We start from the raw sequence: 24,901 nt of genomic DNA on the forward strand, positions 1-24,901 counted from the left end.
TACTGCTACAGTCCGAGCACCTCTCTGATGGGACAGCAGAACCTTCTGCCGTAAGATTCTGCGTATGACTTGGTCGTCGAACATGCCTGTTGTCAGAAGATGTTCCCCAATGTCCCCTTGTCCTTGTCTCCTTTTTCCCCGAGCCGAGCGTCCATCCGCTCGGCAGGCATCGGTTCGACCGGGAAGATTTCACTCCATCGCGTGCTCGGCTGAGACTGTTCCTTCACAGCATTGCGGCTTTACGCATCGGCCGAGCGGGCTAGCCGCTCGGTCCGGCGACCCTGTTCACCTTGAGTGTCGGAAACCCGACTCCCCGTCGGGTTGTCTTTGATTCCGCTCGGACCCGTTCGACCGGTCGACCCACACCTTCTCCGATCGGCCGAACCTCATGCTGACCCTTTTGACTTTTGACCTCCACGTGGCGTTGACTCCCCTCCAGAGGGGGTCCCCCGACCTTACTGCCGGATCAATATTTATAATCAATATCATGTAAAATATGGAATAAAAATTAATATTTCTGAAATACAACAAACAACTAGTATTAATTTAAAACTTACAAAAGTACAACTTTTATTAAAAGAACAGATAAAATATCCACGAGGATCCTCAAGTTCCACACAAGAACTTGAGAATTATTTTATAACTTTTTTTGATTTTAATGAAGTTGATAGCGAAAATTTCGATATCTTAAAGTGGTGGTCATAGAAGACTCAAAGTTTTCCCATCCTCTCCGTGATCGCCAAATAAATTTTAGCTTGTCTAGTGTCAACTGTTGTTGTGGAGCAAACGTTCAGTGCCGACGACAACATATTAGATGAACGACAATCAACTTTATCTCTCGACTCATTGGAAGTCCAAACATTACTGGACGATTGGACTAGAGTGGAGAAAAGAATATAAGGAATGCAATTTTCAGATAACGAAGTTAAAGATTTTGATACTGAAGGAATAAATATGACAAAAACGAAAAATGAAAGTGGGTGACAATGTAAAATGATAAAAATATAAAAGAATTATGTCAACTTTGATTTTCTGGTATCTTAAGAGGATATACATGTAATTTAAATAAGTTGAAGTCATTTTTTATAATAAATTTATAATTTATAATTTGTAATTGTAGTTTGTAGTTTGTTAGTTCGAACCATGACTGTAACACCTACTGCTGGGGTGAGGGCAGGGTTGAATAAATCGGTCCCCGGTTATAAACCTCTAACACCTGGCAGCATCCTGTCGGGAGATCTCCATGAACTCGACGGCTCTGCTAGCTGGCTGCAGCCCTTCGGCGTAAATAAAAGCGGCATCATGTCCGGAAACGCCTCGCTGGACTCATCGTCATCGTCGGCTCCGTTCACCGTTTCCAAGCGACCTCGCTAATCTCTCAGCTGCGCAGCGCTGCCTCTGCTTCCGTTTGGTCCTCTTCGTCGGAGAATATCGATTTGGATTCTCGCCCGGTCTGTATCTTCTACTGTGTCAGGTCTCTTATTCGCGATCGATCGTTTTTTCCCTCGTGTTGTTTTTTTTTTGTTTTTTGTTTTTCTTCCCTCGAAGGTTTCAGATTCGGTAGATAGATCTGATGCTTTCCCTATGGTTCCAATGTGTTTTATTGATCTCCTCTGGCTAGTTATAATGAAAATATATTTTAGGGTTTAGACCATATAAACAGTATCTCGTTATAAGGTTTTGTCTGATTGGAGAATTAAGGGAGGGTTTTTTTTTTTTTTTTTTGGTTTTGTTGGTGGGTTATGTTTCTCAATATTTTTCTGCTTTATGTATTTTTTTTGGGGCATAAAACTGAAATCTAGTGTTTTGATGCAGAATTACTTTGCTGCGAGAAGAAACGAGATGTATCCTTCCAAAGGGAACACCCCTTACGGGCAGCAAGTTTATGGTTCTTCACAGGCATATGGGCTCGTGCGTACTTTTTTTTTTCCTTATCTGAGGTTCACAAGAACATTCAGATAGTCTTGTCAATGCATTTTTGTGATTGTTTTTCTCTCTGTTTTATGCATCATCACCTTTGCATTTGATCTTGTTGTTGCAGGCCGGTAGTGGCTATAGTGGGAACCCTGTTGGCAGTTCAGATGCAGATTTGAGCTCATACCGAGCCTATTCTTCACAAACAGCACAATACGGAGGACCATATGCTGCTGTTTATAGTTCTTCCGCCGTGAGCAATGTTCAACAGGTCCGATTGTGGGTTCCTCAGTTAGCAGAGCATACCTTTTACTTTTTTTTCTCGGTTTATTGTAACTTTAACTTTCTCTGTCATTGATTCTTTGAATCGTTAGTTAAGCCACCTACTCATAACTCTTATTTGATTTTCTGAGTAACTATTGATATCCCTTATAGAATCTTCTTTAAGGTTGCATGCTACTAGTTTATAAAAAAATAATTCTCCTCAGCAAGCTTGTTATATTCATTTACAGAATTCCTTAACATTCCTTCAATTTTCTAAGAGTGTCTAACTCTAAATTCTCTGCATCAACATTCTTCTTGTACATGCACTCATTTGGCTTCTGGACGGAAGTAATACCCATTCTGGTTATTAGTGATGATGAAAAAATGACAAAACTGAGAAAACAATTAGTAAAATGGACAGAGTATCTCTTCTGTTGTTGTCCATAGGTACTGTCTTATTGTTCATCTGAAATTGGATTCATGTTTCTATGGTTCAATTCTTCCAGGAGCAACTTCTTGCAGCCATGATTATGTTTTTGTCCAGACATTGTGTTTTAAATCCAATTACTCTGATTATTACTTCGCTAAGTGAGTTGGTAACATTTGAAGCATATGCATTGGTTTAGGTTGGTGGAGTGAGTAGTAAAGATGCAGTTTCAACATCCAACTTACAAGGTCGATCTACTTACCAATCGGCACTGGCAGAGTCATCCAAGTTCCCATCTGGAACTCTTGTATCAGGCTTGGGCATCACAACTGATGACTATGGTTCTGCAGCTACTCATGGATATTCCCAGAAAGGGGATCAGTTTTCTTCAGTAAAAAATCCTGATTATGTTGCATCAGACAGGAGGCATTATAGTGAACATCAGGGTGCTTTTGCAGGCAGAGACTCACAGAATGATTCATCACGAAGATACCTTGAGTCTGTTTCCCTCAATAGTCATCATCAGGTTTTTATTTTTAGTTTTACTTTTGTGCCTTATTGCTTGTTGTGAATTAAGTCTTGTTAAATACTAGCTATATTGGTCCTTTTTGTTTGTGCTTAAATTACTTTGGAATTTGATTATCTTTGCAGGTTGAACTACATGATCGAATGGACCAGGTACTTGATTACAGACTTATATGCTTTTTAAAATTTATTTCTGCAGCTGTAAATATTGATCATTCTATCATACATTTTCTTAAGGCTTCATTGCGACAACAGCAATTGCTGAAAGCTCAGCAACGACAACCTGGTACCAACATAAGGTATATTTATGCACTTATAAGACAATACTACCTTTTTCTCAGGGATGCTATGTGTATGCTTTTTCTGTTTAAAGTACTGTTTGTGGGTATGATTTGATTTCTGCATTACTAAGGAGATGATGGTTGATATCAGTGGTGTACTTGGTCAATCTTCTGTTCTTATCTGGCATTGTATGCAGCTCCTTTTGTTGGTTTGCAATTAGTGGAAATTATGAATCTTATTGCACTGAGATGGAATATGCATTTCTGGCAGACAAGATGAATGCTATACACCAATGTCTCTTCCTACTCATTCACAAGAGCTTAGTGGCTATGGTGCAAGGATGGATGCTGATCCACGTGGTCTATCTGGTTTTGGTGCTGCTTATGGTGGACAAGTTGCAGCTTCCATCTTAGGGGGAGCTCCCAGAAGAAATGTTGATGACCTCATGTATGTTCAGGGATCTTCGAATGCTGCTTATGGGGTTGGTTTGCCACCTGGTCGAGATTATGCTGCAGGAAAGGGTATCCTTGGTACTCATGAGTCTAATTATCAATCTAGTGTTCTTGCACGTTCTCATCCAGTCCTTGGAGTCTCCATGGTGGACGAAAGGAATGATGATAGGCATGCTTACCGCCGAGAGCTCGAGATAAGGGAGGAAGAACGTCGTAGAGAATTGCTTTGGGAGAGAGAAAAAGAACGCGAAAGAGAAGAGCGGGAACGCGAAAGGGAACGTGAAAGAGAACGCGAAAGAGAACGTGAAAGGAAACGTGAAAGAGAACGTGAAAGGGAACGACTCCAAGAGCATCGAGAAAAAGAGAGGGAACGAGAGCGCAGGCGTGCACTTGAGGCAAGGCGAGAACGAACACCACCAAGACCTATTAGAGATCGTCGAGGTTCTTCTTTAATAAAGGACAAAAAGGCTGTACGTCGAACTACACCACATCGAGAGGCTGTGCATAGGTGGATCTTCCTGCTATATTTTTGCCTGCTGCTGCTTCTCATTTGCAGCTTCTTAACTAATCTATTTGTTCTTGGTACTGAAGGCATCATTCACCTGTTAAAGAAAAAAAGAGAGAATACATCTGCAAGGTAAAAGATAGAATCATGACTATGTAGTCAATTCTTCATTTAGATCGTCAGTCACGACTACCTGATGCAACCCTTTATTTTTAATACCATTAGAAGTTCAGGTATTGTCTATTCTCCTCAAATTCTGTATGTTTCCAGATTAGCCCCATTGCAGTTATTGAAAACGTAAAATTCAGAGTTTGTCCATCTTCTCTCTGGTTGGATTTTTCTTTTCTCTCTCTGGGAATTTATTGGTTCATTTAGTTGCACTTTTGTCCATCTTCTTTGTGCTCATTATTAGAATCCTGTCCCGGCAAATTTGCTAAGCTCTAATGTTTTCCTTGACTTAGAACAAACACACTAAATATATGTGGCAAAACAACTGAACTATGTAATATGCATAATTTAGACTATTAATTGATTATACTTGTGAATGCTATCATTAATATTTTGGAGTAATTAATATAATGTTGGTAGGTTTATCCTTTCTGCTTGGTGGATGTTGAAAGAGATCATTTGTCTGTAAGCAAGAGATATCCTAGGCTAGTGATAGCAGCAGATTTTTCAAAGGTTTGACTTACATCCATTAATATAATTTCTTGGTTTAAAACTTTTTCATGCTTGTATTACTTATATTGATGCTGCCAGTGTATATCCTATAGGCGATTGTCAACTGGCCAAGGGAAACACTGAATCTTTCACTTCATACTCCTGTTAGGTAGGATATATATTTGTCTAATTAATTTTACATATGATTAAGTAATCATTATTGTACCATATTGCTTTCTGTAGCTTGGAGCATGATATCTTGGATGTGGAAGATAAAAGTGAGGAGAAAGGGCCTGTTTCATTGCAGGAGTCCCCCAAATCTAAGGGTGTTAAAACTGTTTGGAACTCCAAGGTAAAATACATACTCATGTTCTGGTTCCTTCTATGTACTTCTATCTTCATGGAATAACTTTCTGTGTTTCTAGGATCAACATTGACTAATTGTATAATTTCAAACATATTAATGGACTTCCAAATTCAAAATTTATCATTGCACTCTTGCACTTTTCTGTGCAGGAGCAGGGATTTAGTGTCTCATTTACCTTTTATAGATTTAGCAGATATAATTTAAAACATTCAGTGATATTGCACTGAATATGAAATGAAACAATCAGATCTATTTCCTGTCAAATATCAACGTTAATTATTGAGATTGTATCTATATATGAAATGAAACATTCAGTAACAAATGTTGTATACTGGTTCTGTTTTTTATGCTCTTCTTCTCATGATATTTTTATTGTCAGGTTATCTTGATGAGTGGAATTAGCGTTGAAGCTTTACAGGAGTTGTGTTTTGGTAAAGACACTGATGAGAAGCCAGTTCATGTTAACAACATCTTGAAGTTTGCTGTTATGAAGAAAGATCGTTCTTTTTCGGCAATTGGAGGCCCATCACATGTGAGTTTAGATGGGGATCTGCAAGTTGATGATTTTTCCTTGATTCAGACAGCTATCAGGCAAGCTACTTATGAATTTGTTTTATTATTTATACATCCTATATTTGTTTTCATAATTGGATTTAACTGTTCTCTATGGACTATAAAGCATTCTTTTTCTTGTAGACATGTCAAACATTTAACGCAACTTGACCTACATAACTGTCATCACTGGAATCGTTTCCTTGAGGTACATACATTTTACTTTAATTTTTTGAATACTTTTGTATTATCATTTTATTTGTTTGCATAATTTTTTTGCTTTCAAGGAATTTTATTCATTCTTTGTTTGCAAAACTTCTCCTAATATTATATTTTGTCTGAAGTCCAAACCAATATTTTAATATTAAATCAATCTATTCTTTTTGTGGCCTATGAGAAACTTTTTCTATGTTATGTGCCGGGTATAAGAGTTGTTCGGCTAATTGAAGATGTCTTCTGCCTAGCTTTTGTTGTGTTTGCATAGTATTCCTGAGTAAGGTATCATCTTCAAGTTCTTCAATATTCATTATGTTGAAGTTTTCATTTTCCTCATTTTGTGAAGTAGAAGGTTTGTACTCATTAAACATAACTGTTAGGCCACCATGTTTATCTTTATAGATTATCGAATTTGTTGGTTGAAGCGTTTGCAGTTGAGTTTCTAAATTGAGAGTCCAGTCTAGTATTGAGGACTGCTGATGAGAAATCTTTTGATTTAGAAAATATATTCATTTTGAAGTAAAAACTTTTGTGATATTGTTTATTTGTATCTTAAAGCTATTATTAATTTGAGTCATTAATCCCCCTCCTCAGGATTTTGGCTTGTTTCATAATTTTAATATGTTTGACAAAATCTGGAATATTCATATTGAAGTTTGGACAGAAATACGTGAGGCCTATGTTATTGTTCATGTTTACTTCAATGAGTCCTTTGATTGCCTTTTCATTGTCTATGGAGTTATATAGGACTAGAAATACTTTGACTCCGATACTTTTCCTAGGTAGTTCTCTAAGATCAAATATAATTAGTCATAGATGAATGTAATTGTGTCTTTGTTGCAGAAGTGCTCTTGCTAACTCTTTGGTCATACGATTTAATCTTTCTTCTCCTCCGTCAGAAGATGAAGAGGTTGTGTCCTATGATAGCGAAAAAGCGATGTAGAAAAGGATTAATCCTTGGTTATATAGTCTCCTTTGATTAAGTGAATTTAATTGTTCATTTGACAATATTGTTAAGTATTTGGGGGTTATCTTAGGACTATCTTACCAAGTGATAATTTACTTGAATCTTTGTTAATGTTTTCCAATGCTTCCCTCCATTCAGTTGTTTGGATATTCTTTTGTAGATGTTTTTCGATTACTAATAGCCTATTTTCTAGTAAAATTGTTGTAAAGAAGTTAATAATGCTAAAATAGTATTGTTTTGTTAAACTAAAACTTGGTCTCAGTTTGATACAACAATATTCATTTTCTTTTGTCTGAGCAAATTGTTTAGAGAAATCTAGGGCTTCTTCGTAATGAGATTCTCGTAGTGCAGTTTGTTCATTTAAATTTGATTTCCTCAAGTGTAGTATGTAAGAGTTTTAGTTCGCTATCTATTTGAGTTTTATGTGTTGTAATTAGGTCTTTAATCTGAAGTAAAATAGTCTTGGACTAGAGTTCAAAATTTTTAGGTTTATTTTCTTTAATAAGTTTTAAAAGGCTTAAGATTTCTTTCTTAGTAGGAATACTAAGTAAATTAAGTTAACTAAATCTTCTGTTTAAAGAATCTTGTGATTCTTTCAGGAAATCTATTTTTTAAATTTTTTCTCGTTCTTACAAATATATAATTTCTTATAAGCTGTTTGTTTTTTTCTTTATTTTCTCTTGTACTTTCTCATTCCACCACTAAGATTCCTTATTTAGTGGTGTATGTTCCTTTGACTCATCGAGCACTCTTAGTTATTATTTTCAACTTTGATACAATCTTATCCCATGTCGTATTAGAGTCACCATAAATTTCACCTAATGCTTGTACTTCTACCTTCTCCTTAAATATATTTTGCTTTTTATCCTTCAACTTCCACCACTTAATTATACGAGTCGTATATATTTTCTTTCTATTGATACTATGCTTGAAGCGTATATCCAACGCTACTAACCTTTGCTGGGTAGTTAAACTTTTTTTAGGATGACCGTGCAATCTTTACAAATCTTTCTATCGTTCTTCCTAACTATAAAAAAATCAATTTGAGATTTATTATTTTCACTTTTGAACGTGACTAAGTGTTCTTATCTTTTTTTTAAAAAACGTATTAATTAATATAAGGTCATATGCTATCGCAAAATTTAATATAGTTTTCTCTTCTTGATTTCTCGTTCCAAACCCATAACCCTTATGTACCCTCTCATATTCTTCATTTTTTACTCCGACATGTTCATTTAGAACACCTCTTATTAAAATCATTTCATTTGACGGAATGTTTTGTAATACTTTATTTAAGTCATCCCAAAATCTTGATTTGGTAGCTTCATCTAATTCTACTTGCGATGCATATATACTAATTATGTTCATAGTTTCTTTCGTCAATATTATCTTAAGGACTATAATTCTATCCTTTTTTCTAACTATTCCTACAACTTCATCCTTTAACCAACTATTTACAACAATATCCACTCAATCGACATATACAAAAAATGTAGAGCATTACAAATCTTACTTAGAAAGAAAATTAAACAATACAGTACATATTTACAAGCTTACATAGGACATTGTTGGAAGGAAATTACATAAGCATACTTACAAAAATCGAAAGCACACTTGCACACTTGTACACACTCACTAATGCTCGCTTTGGTTCTTTATGCATGATCTTGGACGCCCCCTCTTGGTTGAGTGAGGAGTTGTATTTATAGAGGAAGGGAAGGTCTTGCTTCATGATGAAGAGTTACAAGGAGAGATGAGGTGTCTACTTTTGAAATAGTGGTTTGGTGATTGTTTTGGAACGTCATCGCTGACGTTCCGTCATACTCCATTAGGGTTCCATCATGTTGTCTAGATTTTGTTCACCCACAGAATCCAATGATGGAGCTCTAGAGCTGGTGGCTTGGGCTTGTGTATCACCTCTAGTTTGAGCTTCTAAGTATGCTCAAGCAAAGTTTACTGAGTTGGTTAGTTTCTTTCTTCTTTATTTTTCCGTCTTCTTTTGGCAATGCTGATGTAGGGCTGTATATTGATACTTGCCTTAAAATATCGATACTTGTTTGATTTTCCAAAGAAAAATAGATGATATTTTTGGATATGTCTCTTTATTCACATCTGTGTATATTGATAACATTCTGATTTTCTCAATAATAAAAGATGAATACTACACTTATCTTCACATGATCTTCAACTTCTTTGAAAAATATGACCTTATATTATCCCGCAAGAAGATGACACTAGCCACTAAACACATAAAATTCCTAGCAGCAGAAATCAGACATGGGAAAATTTCACTTCAACCTCATATTACTTCTTCCTGACAAAATGGAAGAAACAAAACTCTTAAAGCGTTTTTAAGACTCCTTAATTATGCTCAACATTACCTTAAAAAATATAGGAAAAATCAGGAAGATGAAGAGGTTGCCATGTTCAATTTTTAGCATTTTCTCACTGGCATGCTTCGGTCCAAGATGACAATTGGTTATGGGACCTGTAAATTACCTCCTAGCCAAAGAAACTTACACTGCTATGGGACCAGCAGGAAGATCCCATAAATTACCTCCTAGCCAAAGAAACACTAACAAAATCTATTTGGCCAAGAGATATGGGCACTCAATTCTTTCCTTCCACCTTTACTACTCAACATACAACCCTACTTCAGCATTACCAAAAGAAGGCAGAAAAATGGGCAAGAAAGAAACTAGCCAGCTCAGTAAACTCTACTTGAGCATATTTAGAAGTTTAAACTAGAGCTGACACACAAGCCACCAGCTCTAGAGCTGCTCCATCTAGATTTTGTCCATAAAATATGGACAACATGATGGAACCCTGATGGAATATGACGTAAACTTTATTCCCCACTATTTCAAAAGTAGACACCTCATCTCTCTTCGTAACCCTTCCTTCATGATGAAGTAAGACCTTCCCTTCCTCTATAAATACAACTCCTCACTCCACCAAGAGGGGGCATCCAAGATCGTGCACAAAGCACCAGAGCGAGCATTAATGAGTATGTGTACAAGTGTGCCTTCGATAAGTATGCTTATGTAATTTCCGTTCAATAATTTCCTATGGAAGCCGGTAAGTATCTACTGTATTGTCTAATTTTCTTTCTAAGTAAGATTTGTAATTGTCTAAGTTTTCTGGATATGTCAATAAATATAAAGAACTAAATCCTTCTACTAGGTCATAGAAGGCTCTACCTTATTTTTCTTTTCGAAAAATTTAATCTCATAAAACTTTCGCAGTCCTTGTCTAAGTAACCTTGATGTGAACACTAACTAAATAGGTAGAATTTTGATCAGATAAGTCCCTGTGCAGGCTAAGGAAGACGATCAACCTGAAAATCCCAAAGATAACCGGGGAAATGGTTAAACTGTGAGATCCTTTAGAGGTGAGGCTAAACGAATTAATATTAGGATAAGAAGAACAAAGTATTCTTTCTCTTGACCTAGTCTCCAAATCAAACCCAGAAAACACCCCAAAACAATTCCAAATCAACTCAAACCAACTTCTAAAACACCCGGACTCGGTAATCAACCAAAAACAAATACTGGTTTAGATAAAAAATACTGGTTAAGCTCCAACGAAGGCACTTACTTTAAACATCCAACGGAGTCACTTTAACCATTGGTATCAGAGCTTTAAAATTCTTCGGATCATGAATGACTTCTAGTTCTAAAGACTTTCACATAATAGACTTTTTAGACCTAGCCTCACAATCTCCGGCAAGAAAAAGTATTACTTATAATCAACATAAACATAGTTGCTATATGATTATATCAGATCTTGGAAATATGCCCATTGTTTACATAATGATCTCCACTTAAACATCATCACAAATTTACTTCTCAATATAGGCATTATCGTAGAATCTTAACAACAACAGACTAAAAAACAGAAGATTCTTTAAACAAGTATCGAATACTTTAGTCCAACAAACTCTAATAAATAATAAGTGACTTAAGAAAAAACATAGACTTCCGGAAAGAATCACAAGATTCTTTAAACTAAAGTTTTAGTCAACTTAATTTACTTAGTATTCCTACTAAGAAAGAAATCTTAAGCCTTTCAAAACTTATTGAAGAAAATAAATCTAAAAATTTTGAACTTCAGTCAAAGACTGTTTTACTTCAAATTAAAGTCCTAATTACAACACATAAAACTCAGATAGAAAGCGAACTAAAACTCTTACATACTGCACTTGAGGAAATCAAATTTAAATGAACAAATTGTATTGCGAGAATACTCGTTATGAAGAAGCCCTAGATTTCTCTAACAATTTGCTAAGACGAAAGAAAACATATATTGTTGTATATAGCTAATGAGAAAAGGAGACCAAGTTTTAGTTCAACAAAACAATACTATACTAACATTATTAACTTCTTTGCATTACATAACTTTACTAGAAAATAGGCTATTAACAATAGAAAAACATATACAAAAGAATATCCAAACAACTGATTGGAGGAAACGATTGGAAAACATGTTAAAGATTTAAGTAAATAATCACTTGGTAAGATTGTCCCAAGACAACACCCAATTATTTATAAGTTTATTACCTACAAAAGTATGTCTCACAAGAAGTCCGACTTAACCGTTCGTAGGCCTCTCACAAACAGTGAGAGTTCAAACAACTTAGAAAACATTATAACTAGAAGACGTAATAGTATCTCTACTTATCAAATAGAAGATCTTGTAGATATAGAAAGAAACTTAACAATTTCTCAAATGGACAATTAAATTCACTTAATCCAAGGAGACTATATATATAATCAAGGATTACTATCCTTCTCTACATCACTTTTTCGCCATCATATGACACAACCTCTTCATCTTCTTGACGGAGGAGAAGAAAGATTAAATCTTATGACTGAAGAGTTAGCAAGAGCAATTCATCAGAAGTCCTAGCAGGACTAGACTGGACTCTCAATTTAGAAATTCAACCACAATTGTTTCAATCAACAGATTCGGTAATCTATAAAGACAGACATGACAACCTAGCAGTTAGGTTTAATGATTACAAACCTTCTACGTCACAAAATAAAGAAAATGAAAACTTTAACTTAATGAATATTGAAGAACTTGAAGATGATACCTTACTAAAAAATGCAACACCTTCAATTAGTCGATCAACTCTTATACTCGACAAATAACATAAATTGTATGATAGGAAAAAGAAGGCCACCTGCAATTACTTATTTTGGGAAAACTTAGTACTATTGAATATAGTTGAGTGTGACGACCCTTGAGATGTATGATGAGATTGACCTCATTAGATTGTTTTCCAGCAGTTATATTTTTTTGTTCGTCAAAATAGAATTCCCAGTCATGATCAAGTTTTTGTTGTTGTTTATCAAATTTTTCTGGTTCTATTAATTCCTCTGGGGTTATATGAGTTGTTTTTTCTGCAGGTATATATACCTATTCGTCTAGGTCATCAAAAAATCCCTGTTGTGAATCTTACTTAGGCCAATATATTTCTGGGGAAACCAGTATCAATAGATACATTATTGCCATTGATTAGATATTTTATTATCATTGATTTTATGCAATCTTTAGCTGTAGATGGTCATAGAAATCATTTTTTATTGACGTGATAATTTTCCTTAGTGCATCATAATCGGATCAGTTAAAACTTCATCCTATTTTTGTAAATCCTATATTTGTATGTTTCTCAGCTGCAAAACTGCACAATAACAATTCAAGTTATTTGTTTTATACAAAAATGAAATAATGCTAACTCTTCGATCCTCTGATTAGAAAATGTAAGTTTATTGCACAGACAAGTCACAGACCTTTTTGTGGTTTGTGGTATTGCACTTCAAGTCATACTTGTGACCTGCCAAATAAAATAACACGAACTAATTGTTGATCTTGTTCTTAGTGTTGATGCATTTCACATTTTTACTTAAAAGAGACTTGAGACTCAAACGCAAACATTTAGTTGGAAAAAATTAGCTGATGGATTTTTTTCATTGTTCTGTGAGCATCTCTGGTTCATAGTCCCACCTTGCTAGAGAGAGAGAGAGAGAGAGAGAGAGTCATCCCAAAATATTCAATTTGGAATGAAAACCTTATCGCTTGGTGAATTCTAGCTTGCTTATTTTGTATGCTTCTGTCAGATTTTCTTATTTTATATGCTTCTGTCAGATACACTATGATAGAATTGGCAAAGATGGTTTTTTTAGCCATAAGGAAGTTACAGTATTCTATGTGCCAAACCTGTCAGAATGCCTGCCTTCGTTGGATCAGTGGCGAGGGCAGTGGCTGACATACAAGAAGGAGAAGACAGAGAGGGAACAGGTTTCAAAGGAGAAGGTTATTTTTCTTTGTTTCTAAAATTTGATTTTCCATCATTTTTGTTATGCATTAATTCATCCAAGAACCCAATTAAATTATATTATTTGCTTTTTTAATGCCTATTGTAGAAACCTGCAGAAATGAAGGAATCTGGCCCAGGTAAGACCAAGGATTTTCACCCTTATTTTGTATTCTTATAGAGGTAAAATGTTTATGTTTATCATTATTCACATACCAGGGGAAAAGACTCAAAGTAAAACTGTGAACATGAACTCTGCCGGAACACTGAAATCTGAAGACAACTTGGTTAAGGAAGAGATGGCTGATGTGAAAGGCAATGATCAGTCCAAGGTTGATGTTGGTGAACCCAATGAAATTCCCTCTGAGCAGAATGAAAAAACACTTGCATTAGCTGATACAGGAAGAAAAGATGATGTTGTTGGTGGACCGAGTAAAATCAGCGAGAATTTGGTGGTTGGAGGAGGCTCTGTTGATTTGTCAGCTGAGATTAAAAAAACTACCAAAAAGAAAGTTGTTAAAAAGGTGGTGAAAGGAAAGGTTGTCAGAAAGAAAGCAATTTTGGTAGAAGCTGGCAGTAGCATCAAACAGGAAGAGAATATGTATATCGAAGATGGAATCACAGAAGATAAACATGGAAATGCTGATAAAGAAGATACAATTTCAGCTGATCCGCAGAGACCTGCAACTGTGACAATGACAATTGTCACAAAAGGTACTCCTGAAAAGTCACCACTCACAGAAGATAAAGCTAATTCATCTGAAGCCCTAACTGGTGTCGCAACTAAAAATGAGCCAACAGTTATGGATGGTACAGAAGTGGTTAAGAATGAACATGATGGCGGCTCTGCTACACAGGATGTAGAAATTAAGACAACTGGAAAAAAGAAAATCATTAGAAGAGTGATTAAAAGAAAAATTTATACTCCAAAAGTTAAGGATGCAATTGCAAATAAAAACACTGAGGACACAAGGGAAGATGTAAAAAGTGATTTGGAAAATAAGGGAATTGTTGAATTGAATATTTCTGAAAATAAGACAACAGAAGAATCTAGTACTAATAAGAAAGATCACTTGAATGAAAAAACAGTAACAGATGAGAAGACAAAAAGGGAAGCTAAATCAGTTGATAGCGATGCCATCCCCGAGAAAAGGTCAGAGAATGTTAATGGTTCAGAAAATGTGAAAGAGAAAAGCTCTAAGAAAAGTGGGCAAGATGGAAAAGAGAGAAAAAAAGATGAAAAAGAGAAGAGCAAAGACGGTAACCAAAAGTCTAACAAAGAAAAAGAAAAAGGAGGTTCTAAGGAACCTCCTAAGCATCCTGGATTAATTCTGAAATCTCATCGGAGCAAGGGGTCTAAAGTATAATTAGTCGTGTTGCTTTTATTTATCTTTCAGAATGCTTGAACCAACTTGTCTAACATGTTAAAAAATTGTATTCTGCAGGGTCGTTCAGTCTCTCTCTCATTGGATGGACTTCTGGATTATAGTGATAAAGACATAGAAGAATCATCATACGAGGTTTGTTTACATTAAATACCATCTAGTATTTCCCAAGGCATGCCAGCAATCATATTCATTTTACTGTGCATGATTTAACCTATGTGAATGCATCTTACTGCGCTTATGTTGCGAGGGACTCATATATATGGGTTTCCTTTGTTATTTTTAGCTAAGCATAATAAAAATTTAAAGTTATTTTCTATTCATCTGCACTATTCTTTTATCTTATTTGGTTTGGTAAATATGGATTCATGCAGCTTTCTCTGTTTGCTGAGGCCTTCAATGAAATGCTTCAGTTTGAGATGGGTTGCCGTTTATTGTCCTTTCTTGAGGTAAAATTAAATGTTTTAGTTTATTGTTTGAGTTGCATTTTGACATAATTTAACAACATTGTTTCTTGATATTTAGAAATTGAATAAAAAATATACACTGAAAAGAAATAGTCGGAAAAGACAACGTGATGAAAAACCTGAGAAGGTTTCTGAAAAGGAGATATCACCCATCAAGCGGACTAAATCCAATGATAGTCCTGTTGCAAAGGAGGATACATGCAACAAAGACAAGGGCGAAGCTGCAAACATTGTTAGTGAGTCCATTAAATCAGGAAAGGAAGATGTGTCTGACAAAACAGTTACTGAAAATAAGGATGCAGATGGTTCTTCAGGTGGAAGGGATGAGACTAAAACTGAAGAGAAGGCAACAGATGAGGATATGATAGATGAGGATGAAGATCCAGAAGAAATTATAGAAGAAGAGGAAGAAGATGATGATTTTAAATCATATGAAGTTCAAAAGGCAAGTTTTAATTAATATTTATAATTTCTCTCAGTGAGTTTCTTGGCCAAAATTTCTAGACTTTTCTTTACTTTGTGCACCATTCTCCTGTTTGATTTTGTGGAGTAAATCCCTGAAACATTATAGCTCGATTACACTAATGCATTTTCTCCTCATTGTGTATTTGACTATTTGTACAGTTGATCTACGCGGCAGGTTGCCTACCAATTGAGATGATTTTAGTTAGATGTTCTCAGGATTTTGTTTTTGGTCCACAAATGATCCAATATGAGGCAGAAGTATTTTTATCATTGTAGGCATGCATAATATTTGTAGACCTCACAATCTCCCTTACTATAAAACGATCCCTTAACTATTGCTACGGACAGGTCTGAGGAAGGCAAGTAGTCATAAGCGACTCTTGATCTCTGTCGGGTACACTGTCCAGGCAAGGCAGGATTGAATCCTTTGCACCATCCATTACATATCATGAGTGAGCGGGCACTATGGTGAGACGTGAACTGATCCCATTCCGACCTCATCATCTTGCCCCATATGTACTGAACTGAAAGAGTTCGAGAGACATGGTAATCATGCTCTGTGAGTAGGCACTCCAAATGCACAAGCAAGAGAAGAGACTTTGATCGTAGGGATGAGTAGTCGGAGAGGGCTTCCACCTACGCCTGATAATGGTATGAGTCCTTCCTCCCAGCAACACAAATGCTTCACTCGTCCAAGGTCTTCTCAAATCTGGGGACAAGGAGTGAGTGGAATTTAACTCGGCTACTTTAACTTCGACCATCCCAACTCCATCTTCGGCTGACCTATCTATATAGGATCACATTCTTTGCCTTCTCTTCCTTTCCTTGACTGTTAGTGAGTTCTTTCTTAGATCAGATCCGCAATGTGTTATGCAGAAGAGTTGCTTGATTCGGAGCATCTTGCTGGAGCCAGATGTAGGGTTTCGGTGGCCGGCTAGAAGGGGGGGTTGGATAGCTAGGTCACCCTCAATGCGTTTTCTTCTCTACATGAAGGTTAATGCGCAGCGGAATATACTAAATAAAACAATGAAAGCAAACTAAGGAGAATACAAACGCTAACACTATTCCTTTACGTGGTTCGGAGATTGCTTGCTCCTACTCCACGGCGTGTCCTTGAGGTGGACGAACTCTTGATCCTTCGATGGATCAATCCCCGGCAATTTCCGGCTAGATCTTACTCCGCGGTGGAGTACAATCTCTCACAAAGCACTCTTCCTCTTACAAGATGGAACTTAGGTTTGGAGAGGAAGAGTGGACTTGGAAGCTTTGGACAGAAGCTTAGGAGTTATTCAACAAGTATGAGTAACCTCCTTCATGCCCCAAAGCTACCTACCTATAAATAAGAGGAGAGAGTTGATCATCATATCAACTCAACCCCGACACCAGTTGACTGATGTGACCGTTAGACACAGCCAACAACACTCCGCAGAATTCGCGATCCTGCCAACGACTATGTACCAGTCGACTGGTCCCAAGACCAGTCGACTGATCCCCGTAGCCGACAAGCACAAAAGCATTCTGTGCTCTTCATGAATTTGGACCAGTACCAGTGTACCTTACATTCACTCACTCATCCTCTCCGGAGTCGCCTTTGAAGCCCTCTTCCTCGGCTTTCGTCCCTCAGATGCACCCGAGCCTGCGACCCTTCTCCGTGCCATCCTTCACGTTGTCTTGAAGTTCGCTGCCCTCGGCTCCACTTCATTTCTCCTCGTCTGGCGGTCCCTCGGATGTCTTTCACACCATCCTTCACCGACTCGAGGATTCGAGCCCTTGGATGAACTTCCCTTACTTGGCCGCACCAAGTTTCTCAGGTGTTTCACCAAGTCCAGCAAGACTCAAACACATATCAAATACATATGAAAACCTAACTTAAACTCTTTGACACAAACATCAAAATCATGATCGTACCGATCAAACCTAGGCCGATTGCACCAATACCAGACATAGGAATGTGATAGCTGCTCCCAGCGAGCGGGATGCGATAGCTGGTCCCGTGAGTATAAATGGTTGAATGATGCAGAGTTCCCGTGACGCTTCTCAAGGGCAAAGGAAGTTCTCGGTCATAATTCATCCCATGGTATACGCTTGTGCACCTGTGTCGGTCTTCAAAAACTTGTCCCTCCGCGGTTCAATTCTGTTGCAATGTTCAATTCTGTTTCAATGTTCCATTGGTTTTGTTCCAACTTTCCAGGAAATTTCTTGGTGTTCTTGAAGGAGAACTCACCACTTGTGTTATTTGAGTAACAAGCATCTGCAAGTGCTTTTCGGTGTTTTTCATCCTTATGTTCTGTTGCTTGATATCGTTCTTCATTTCTCCTTGGTTGGCAAGTATCTCCTCAAGGAGTTTCTCTATTCTTGATGGTTGATTGCTTTGTTGATATCCCGCCGGTTGCCCTCGTTCTTGGTTGTTTCTATATGAGAAGTTTGGGTGGTTCCTCCATCCAGGATTATAATTGTTGGAGTACGGATTGTTTTGTCTTTGATTGAAGTTACCTACTGCATCAACTTGTTCGATTTGAGCCAAATTTGCAGTAATGACTCCAAGTGGGCAACTTTCCTTGGTGCTTCCGCAGCCTTCACAAGTAGTAGAAATAGCGTTCACTGGATTAACCTTAATTGTATCAAACTTCTTTGTTAGGGCATCAAGCTTTGCAAAAATTAGATTCATCAAGCTTTCCAGTTATTTTAATTGGGTTCCCACTTCTCTGATACGCCCATTAATGGTGGTTAGTGCTACATTTAATAATCTCTTTGGCTTCATCCAAAATCATGTTCATTAGCCCTCCACCTACCGCGGAGTCTAAAGAGATCTTGGTTTGGTAGTTGATGTCATTATAAAAAGTATGTATCACAAGTCACTTCTCTAAACTGTGATGGGGACATAGTCTAAGCATCCCTTTAAATCTATCCCATGCTTCATACAAAGACTCACTCTCATTTTGTTGGAAGCTAGCAATCAAATTCCTCATGTGCGCTGTTTTGCTTGGAGGGAAGAACTTTTCCAAGAATATTCTCGCTTTGCTCCTATGAGGTGATGTTTGCTGGTACGAAATTCAGTCGTGCCTTTGCTCTGTCTCCAAGGGAAAATCCAAATAATAGTAATCTAATTGCCTCGGGAGGGACCCCATTCATTTCATGGTGTTGCATATCTCGTAAAAAAATTTCTAACTGCTAATTCAGATCTTCGGTTTAATCTCAAAATTGTTGGCCTGGTAATGCTAGATCTGATTCCTCTAGCATAAGGTGCAGCATAATCTTCCAAAGGTTTGTCCGCCATGGCTCTTTGAACTTTTTCTTCCAGTGCTTGACTATGTAGGTTTCTCCTCCTTCGGAAAGTTCTATCAAGGATCGATAGGTAACAAATTCTCTGCAATTATCAATCTTCGCATAAACATGTGCAAGTGAAATTAGTTTGCGTTATGAAAAATAAAGTGCAAAAAATATTCACAAAAAGAAAAAGAAAATGTGTCTAGACTAATCTAAATGCTAATCTCCTAATGTTACTCAAAACTAGTCTCCAGTAACGGCGCAAAAAACTTGCCCCTCTGCTAGTGCATGGAATAATCGCTATGTAATAAAATATATTGATTCTTAGGGACTGGTGGTAAGCACTAGGGATGTTGTAAAGCAAATTATCTAAACTATCGAAAGGTTGATGGTTCGTGAACTAGAAGACGAGTGAAAGTTAGAGAGAGCTAGAAAGAGAGATCTAAAGGCAGAGTTATTTGAGGAAGTCTATCTTGGGAATGAAGTTCTAGGATGTCGGTTTCATTATGATGCTCCTTAATGTAATATGTATCGCTAATTTCTTGTCCTCTAAGTTTATACCGCGTAGGAAATCTAAGTAAATACTAATGCGATACTAATGCTATCCCATGACAGTTTCATCAGAGTGTTTTCCTGTTGGTATCCAGTGCTATTAAGAAAGGTAACGTAGAAAGTCCGATTTAATGGTTTCCCTTTTGTTACCTAGGGATTCGGTCATACAATCTAAATCACACCAATCACCTCCTAGCACGATGGGGAAAACCCTTAAGTACAAATTAGAGTCTCCCTAAGGATTTAGCCTCCATTTTGAGTGAATCCCTGAGATATCTGGTTTAATGATTACCCTCTGTCACTAACGGATCTCCGATCATACAATCTCGAGTATTCCCGTTACATGATGACTAATCCATACATCCGTTCAATTAAATAATACACAGTAGCAATAAGGATTCACACGTGCATTCAATCAAACTAGAACCAAGCATAAACATGTCATTGAAACAAGGAAAGGGTATATTCATAGAGTTTTACATCAATTTACATCACAACTACTCCATTAGCCGTAGAACAAGGAGAATCTGCTCTATAAACAAAAGAATAAGACTCAAAGACATTGAAGAAAGCATTCTATGACCAAATCAAGGGGAAAGGAAGAAAAACACTCAGCCAAGATGAGAACGGAGTCTTCAAGATCCATGCCATGGACACGATGTAAGTCAAGGCACGGTTGTGCTTAGTGCACTTCTAAGCCAAGGTGGTACGACCATACCTTTCGGCACGACCCCTCTGTGTGCCCTACTGGGGGAGGAGACACGGCTGTGCCATTTGGCACGGTCGAGCCGTGTGCCCTGCTAAGGTGAATGACACGGCCATGCCTCAAGGCACGTGCCCATGCTGAGTTCCGGAAGAGCTTCACCTCACGTTCTTTGTCCAATTTCGCTCTTTATCGTGCCTTGTCAATAAAAACACAAAAAAGAGCAGATCTTCGAAAAACATAAGTAGCATGATGATAAAATGATAGAAAGGAGTGTGATAGCGCAAGTCAAAGACAAGAAATGCAAGTGAATGTGCGTTAATACAGGTCTAAATGCATATATAGCTTCGTTAGCTTGCTCTTCTTGTTTTCGTTTGGGCTGCCTTTCTTGTTTGGACACTTCCTCACCAAGTGTGATTTGATGTGTGGTGCATGCAAAGACTTCATTCACGACCTCTTGCTGAGAGTTCGCGACGATACCCTTTTCTAGTCTACTTGATAGACAGCGAACTAAAAGAATTGCTATGCTCGACTGGTTAGTGGACAGCCATTAGCAGCAAGAAGCCCCCCCTACACATATTCTTGGACAGGGTCCCCGAAAGGGAAGTCGGGAGCAGTTCACTAGAAAAAGGTAGGTGTGCTCACATCTAATTTAGGAGCGCTACCTACTACATATGGAGTAGTTGGCCCTCTCGCATGCACTTGAGCCTATCAGGTTGTATATCTCCCTATCTTTAAAACGATCCTTTCTGGCACCAAGTCATGAATGGCTATGGTACGAAACTAGGCTTAGCTAGATGCGATGAGGAGGGAAAGGAGAAGAAAGACTCCCCACATTTTTAGCAAAAAAAGATGACTCTCCAAGCAGCACTACTTTTCCATATATACCTGATTAGGCTCAACTGATAAGGAGAGGGCCAATGGAAAGAAAGACTTCAGCTGTAGTCGTGAATGGAAAGAGGGACATTTGAGCAAAGGACAACAGACAAAGGACATCGAAGCTGAGCGGGGAGACCTAATCGCTGCTTAGCAAGGCTCGCTTCATCAACAGTGGTGCTAATGGCCTTTGCGTGCGCCTTCGGTTATGGTAGGGGTCGTTTGGTGTAACTTTGATATACGCGGGCTAAAAAGAGCTAACAACAACGAGCAGAGGAGGCAGTTGGCTATTCACTCCAGCTAGCACCAAGTCATTCGACAAAATGTAGAAAGATCTTTCCAGGAGTTAATGGCTTTGGGCCATTCACTCTTGGTGCTGGGGGCGACGGGTCTCGCTCTGTGTGTATCACTCCTTCTCATTCTTCACACTTGCCACTCCCTTCTTTAATCTGTACACGTCGTTCATCCCTTCGCTTCTCATTATATAACTAGATCCTGCTCCTCTCCACAGCTCACGACGGTTGTGTAGGCTCATTTTAAAGTGATTAATTAGGAGAGGAGCGAATGGTAATGGTATTTTCACGCTCGTTTTAAAGTTAGGTCATCTTATAAGTTCGACTGATAGGAAAGAGTAAATGGTACACTATTTATGACTTGGTGCTTCAGGGGTAGGATAGATCCTTTTCTTTCGTAGTGTGTTTTTTAATCAAATGAGGACCCCACCTGATGGTCGCGAAAAGACAGCCTAAAATCAGTCACTAATTTTTCTTTAGAAGAAGCCTTGTGCAATGTGTCATGTAATTCGCTCATAACTATCGTGTTCCACCGCTCGTTCGCAGCCTACCGCGGGAGGCGGCGCTTGGTGATTCGCTTCTTGCGAGGGAACGTGAATAGAAAGGGACTCGGAATTTGCATTCGTTCCGGCTACTAGGTATCGGGTAAGCCCTTGACCCTGGAGATCTACGGTAAGTGGTAAGCCTGGAAAGAAAGCCGGTTCTATCCCTGTAGCAACAGGTCTACAATGGCACATGCCATTGACTCTTTCCTTATGGTTGAGCCTATTCAACGATACAATCTCCCTTTCTATAAAACGATTCCTCGTATATTGTTATCACTCAGCCCTCTCCTTATCAGTCGAGCCACGAGGCAATATGTCATCTTTGCATAGGCTTGGATAGCAATGGTATATTAAACTTTATATTTGGAACCATCCAATAAAAAATATGACACATCCTTGTTGTTTTGGTACTTTATTGATCTTGTTAAGTAACTACTATGTTCCTTCAGCTACCATGTTGGCATGCTTTAAGGGTCATTTAGTTTACAAATGGTACAATGTCACTGTCCCGATTCCAGTTATGGAGCCAATTCATATAATTGTAAAACCCATGTGAGATACAGAAGAATAGACTATTCTCTTTTTCAAATTCTATTGGGGGTGCCTCTGTTGGAATTTTGATTAATTTACCAATTGCAGTCTATGCGTCTCATGCTAGTCTCTTAAAACACTTGAATATCTGTCCCCATGGGTTAGCGTAATTGGTATTTGCATGAGTGTTTGTTCTAATAGGTCGGTCAATTTTCAATGGATGCAAAATACCTCGTTGGGTGCCTGACCTCCTCCATTCAAAGGGCCGTTGTGCTAGGGCAAAAATGATCCCCTTAATTTACCTGCCTGTATCTTGTTGTGGGATCAGCGATGTTGGGTTTCACATTTTGCTCCAATTCAAACGCATGAACATCATGAAGACTGAAATATAATAAATCCTCACAAACTAAGCTCATTGTTAATTTTGGAATTGAAAATATAATGACTACTTTTGATGCAATATCATTTTAAAGTCATTTATATATGTTGTTGAAATTAAAGAATATTAGTAATCTGCAAGTCCATTGAGTTTGGCTCTGTAATACTTTTACGGCCATGTCACTTCTGTTGTGCTCATTTAAGTCATCGCGCAACAGAGCCTAGGATCTATGAGATTACTGTTTTATGGTTGACTTAACAGCACTTGGTAAAAATGCATCATCTGGCTGATGTTTGAGCCAATAGAGACAGAACGACTTAGCATTCTGGATCAGACTTTACATACTAGTGGACCTCTGTGCTTTCTTCATAGTCTGTATAGCCGAGCACTTTCTGGAATCCTTATTGTGTTCATTTCTAGTGCGGAAACTTATTGCATATTTTGATTTAGTATGAAAAATTAAGGTTTGCAGATACTATTTCACAAAATGACTCTTTGGTTTTAGTTTTAATTATTCTATGAATACCTTTGCAGGATGATAAAGTTAATGTAAAAGTAGAAGCTGAATCAGAAGTTGATGTTAAGATGGATGTAGATTCTGTGGTTATGAATGAAAGTAATACCGACAAAATTGGCAATGATAATAAGGCTGCTAATGCCAATGAAGCAGCTGACAAGAATACAAAACCTGCAAATGCCAATGAAGCAGTTGCCGAGGACAATAAACAGAATGCTGATCAGACAGATACTGTAAAGGATAAAGATTGTGTAAAAACTGTCAAGGAAGCATCCACAGGGGATGGAGTTGTGGATAAGGAGCTTTTGGAGGTGACTTCTATTTTATCTTAGAAGATTGTTTTTCATGATAATAATGGGCATATGCTTCTCCTTTACAGGCTTTCAGGTATTTTGACAAGAATCGAACAGGATACATCAAGGTAATTTAGCAAGATAGTTTTACTAGTTTTTTCCCCCATGATAGGTTTTATAATTTGTTTATTCCTGTATATTTCTAATTGCAGGTTCAGGATTTAAGGTGCATTCTTCACAACTTAGGCAAATTCATGTCAAACAGACATGTCAAGGTTAGTACCATCGATCTCCAGCTTCTACACTCTTGTACCCTTTCCTCTTCTGTTTAGTAGGAAATTCTTCGCCCCCAATTCGTTAAGCCATTGGGTGCAATCTTAGTTACATCTCCACTAACCTCCCCTGCTTGTACCAGGAACTGGCACAAAGTGCTCTTCTCGAAAGTAATTCAGCAAGAGATGATCGCGTCTTTTACAAGAAACTAGTGAAGATGGCAATCGGAGATATATAATGATGCTGTCAAGACAATTTAGAGTTTTTTTTATGTCCGTCATCTGAAATTGATCTACTATATTATTTTATCACAACTCCAGTTGTCGACCTGCTTTTGTGGGTAGTTTTAGTTTGACATGTATTATATTTTTAAACAAGCATAAATAATTTTTTGTGAAGCTTGTTCAAGAATATTTTCTACACAAAATTCTAATTAAAGTTTCAGCTGTGAAATTTAAGATAGCAACTCTATTTTTACTTCGGGATTAATGAAAATTGCAGACATATAACATTAAAGTGCAAAACTGATGTGATATGTTCAATTGCAATCTGAGGATTAAGAACTCGCCCCTGGGGCAATGGTGTAGTGCTGGGTGTTTTCTGAGTTTCAAAGGTATTTTAAGATTGAGTTTCAGTTTTGGTGAACTAACGGAGTTTTTTTTGATGTGTAGTGATCTAAGAACACTGAACTAGAATACTGATTAGTGCTTTTTTATTTCTCCTAAGTAGTCAGTGGGAAATTTATATGAAATTGAATTAGACATCCTTAAATTAGTTGATGTAAATTATATATCTAGTATCAACTGAATATAAAAAAAAAAATCCTATTAAGCATTCGAATGTAATGATTTTTGTAAATTTTAGACAATTCACGGCAATTCACTTAAAGTTGTCAAATTTTTTAA

General features: G+C 37.4%; 1 protein-coding gene and 1 non-coding gene across 3 annotated transcripts; both read left to right on the forward strand.

The window, feature by feature from the left end:
- The first annotated feature begins 1,302 nt into the window (after positions 1-1,302).
- LOC122010176 (protein SHORT ROOT IN SALT MEDIUM 1-like) lies at positions 1,303-24,449 on the forward strand. 2 transcript variants are annotated; one of them, XM_042566614.1, is made up of 23 exons: positions 1,303-1,451; positions 1,816-1,911; positions 2,042-2,185; positions 2,805-3,131; positions 3,257-3,283; positions 3,368-3,429; positions 3,683-4,372; positions 4,456-4,501; positions 4,958-5,050; positions 5,143-5,198; positions 5,273-5,381; positions 5,776-5,987; positions 6,093-6,156; positions 13,282-13,449; positions 13,560-13,590; positions 13,670-14,811; positions 14,896-14,970; positions 15,210-15,284; positions 15,361-15,747; positions 23,448-23,741; positions 23,810-23,851; positions 23,936-23,998; positions 24,139-24,449. In XM_042566614.1, the coding sequence occupies exons 2-23, from the start codon at positions 1,843-1,845 to the stop codon at positions 24,232-24,234; spliced, it is 4,272 nt and encodes a 1,423-aa protein (XP_042422548.1). In that variant the 5' UTR covers positions 1,303-1,451; positions 1,816-1,842; the 3' UTR covers positions 24,235-24,449. The 2 variants fall into 2 exon arrangements, with proteins under 2 accessions (XP_042422548.1, XP_042422549.1); XM_042566615.1 differs by having other exon boundaries at positions 1,327-1,474.
- LOC122013112 lies at positions 18,633-18,740 on the forward strand. The gene has a single exon (XR_006120453.1). It is a non-coding gene; the product is annotated as a small nucleolar RNA R71 (small nucleolar RNA).
- Positions 24,450-24,901: the final 452 nt, after the last annotated feature.

The sequence above is a fragment of the Zingiber officinale genome, chromosome 8A, assembly GCF_018446385.1.
Source record: "Zingiber officinale cultivar Zhangliang chromosome 8A, Zo_v1.1, whole genome shotgun sequence".
Classification (NCBI taxonomy): domain Eukaryota; kingdom Viridiplantae; phylum Streptophyta; class Magnoliopsida; order Zingiberales; family Zingiberaceae; genus Zingiber; species Zingiber officinale.

Excerpts from the sequence above, each read along its gene's own strand:
- LOC122010176 (XM_042566614.1), top strand. The coding sequence starts at position 1,843 with ATGTATCCTTCCAAAGGGAACACCCCTTACGGGCAGCAAGTTTATGGT. Across the intron at positions 3,430-3,682 it reads CAACCTGGTACCAACATAAG|ACAAGATGAATGCTATACAC; the intron begins GTATATTTATGC and ends CATTTCTGGCAG. Across the intron at positions 23,999-24,138 it reads TGTCAAACAGACATGTCAAG|GAACTGGCACAAAGTGCTCT; the intron begins GTTAGTACCATC and ends TGCTTGTACCAG.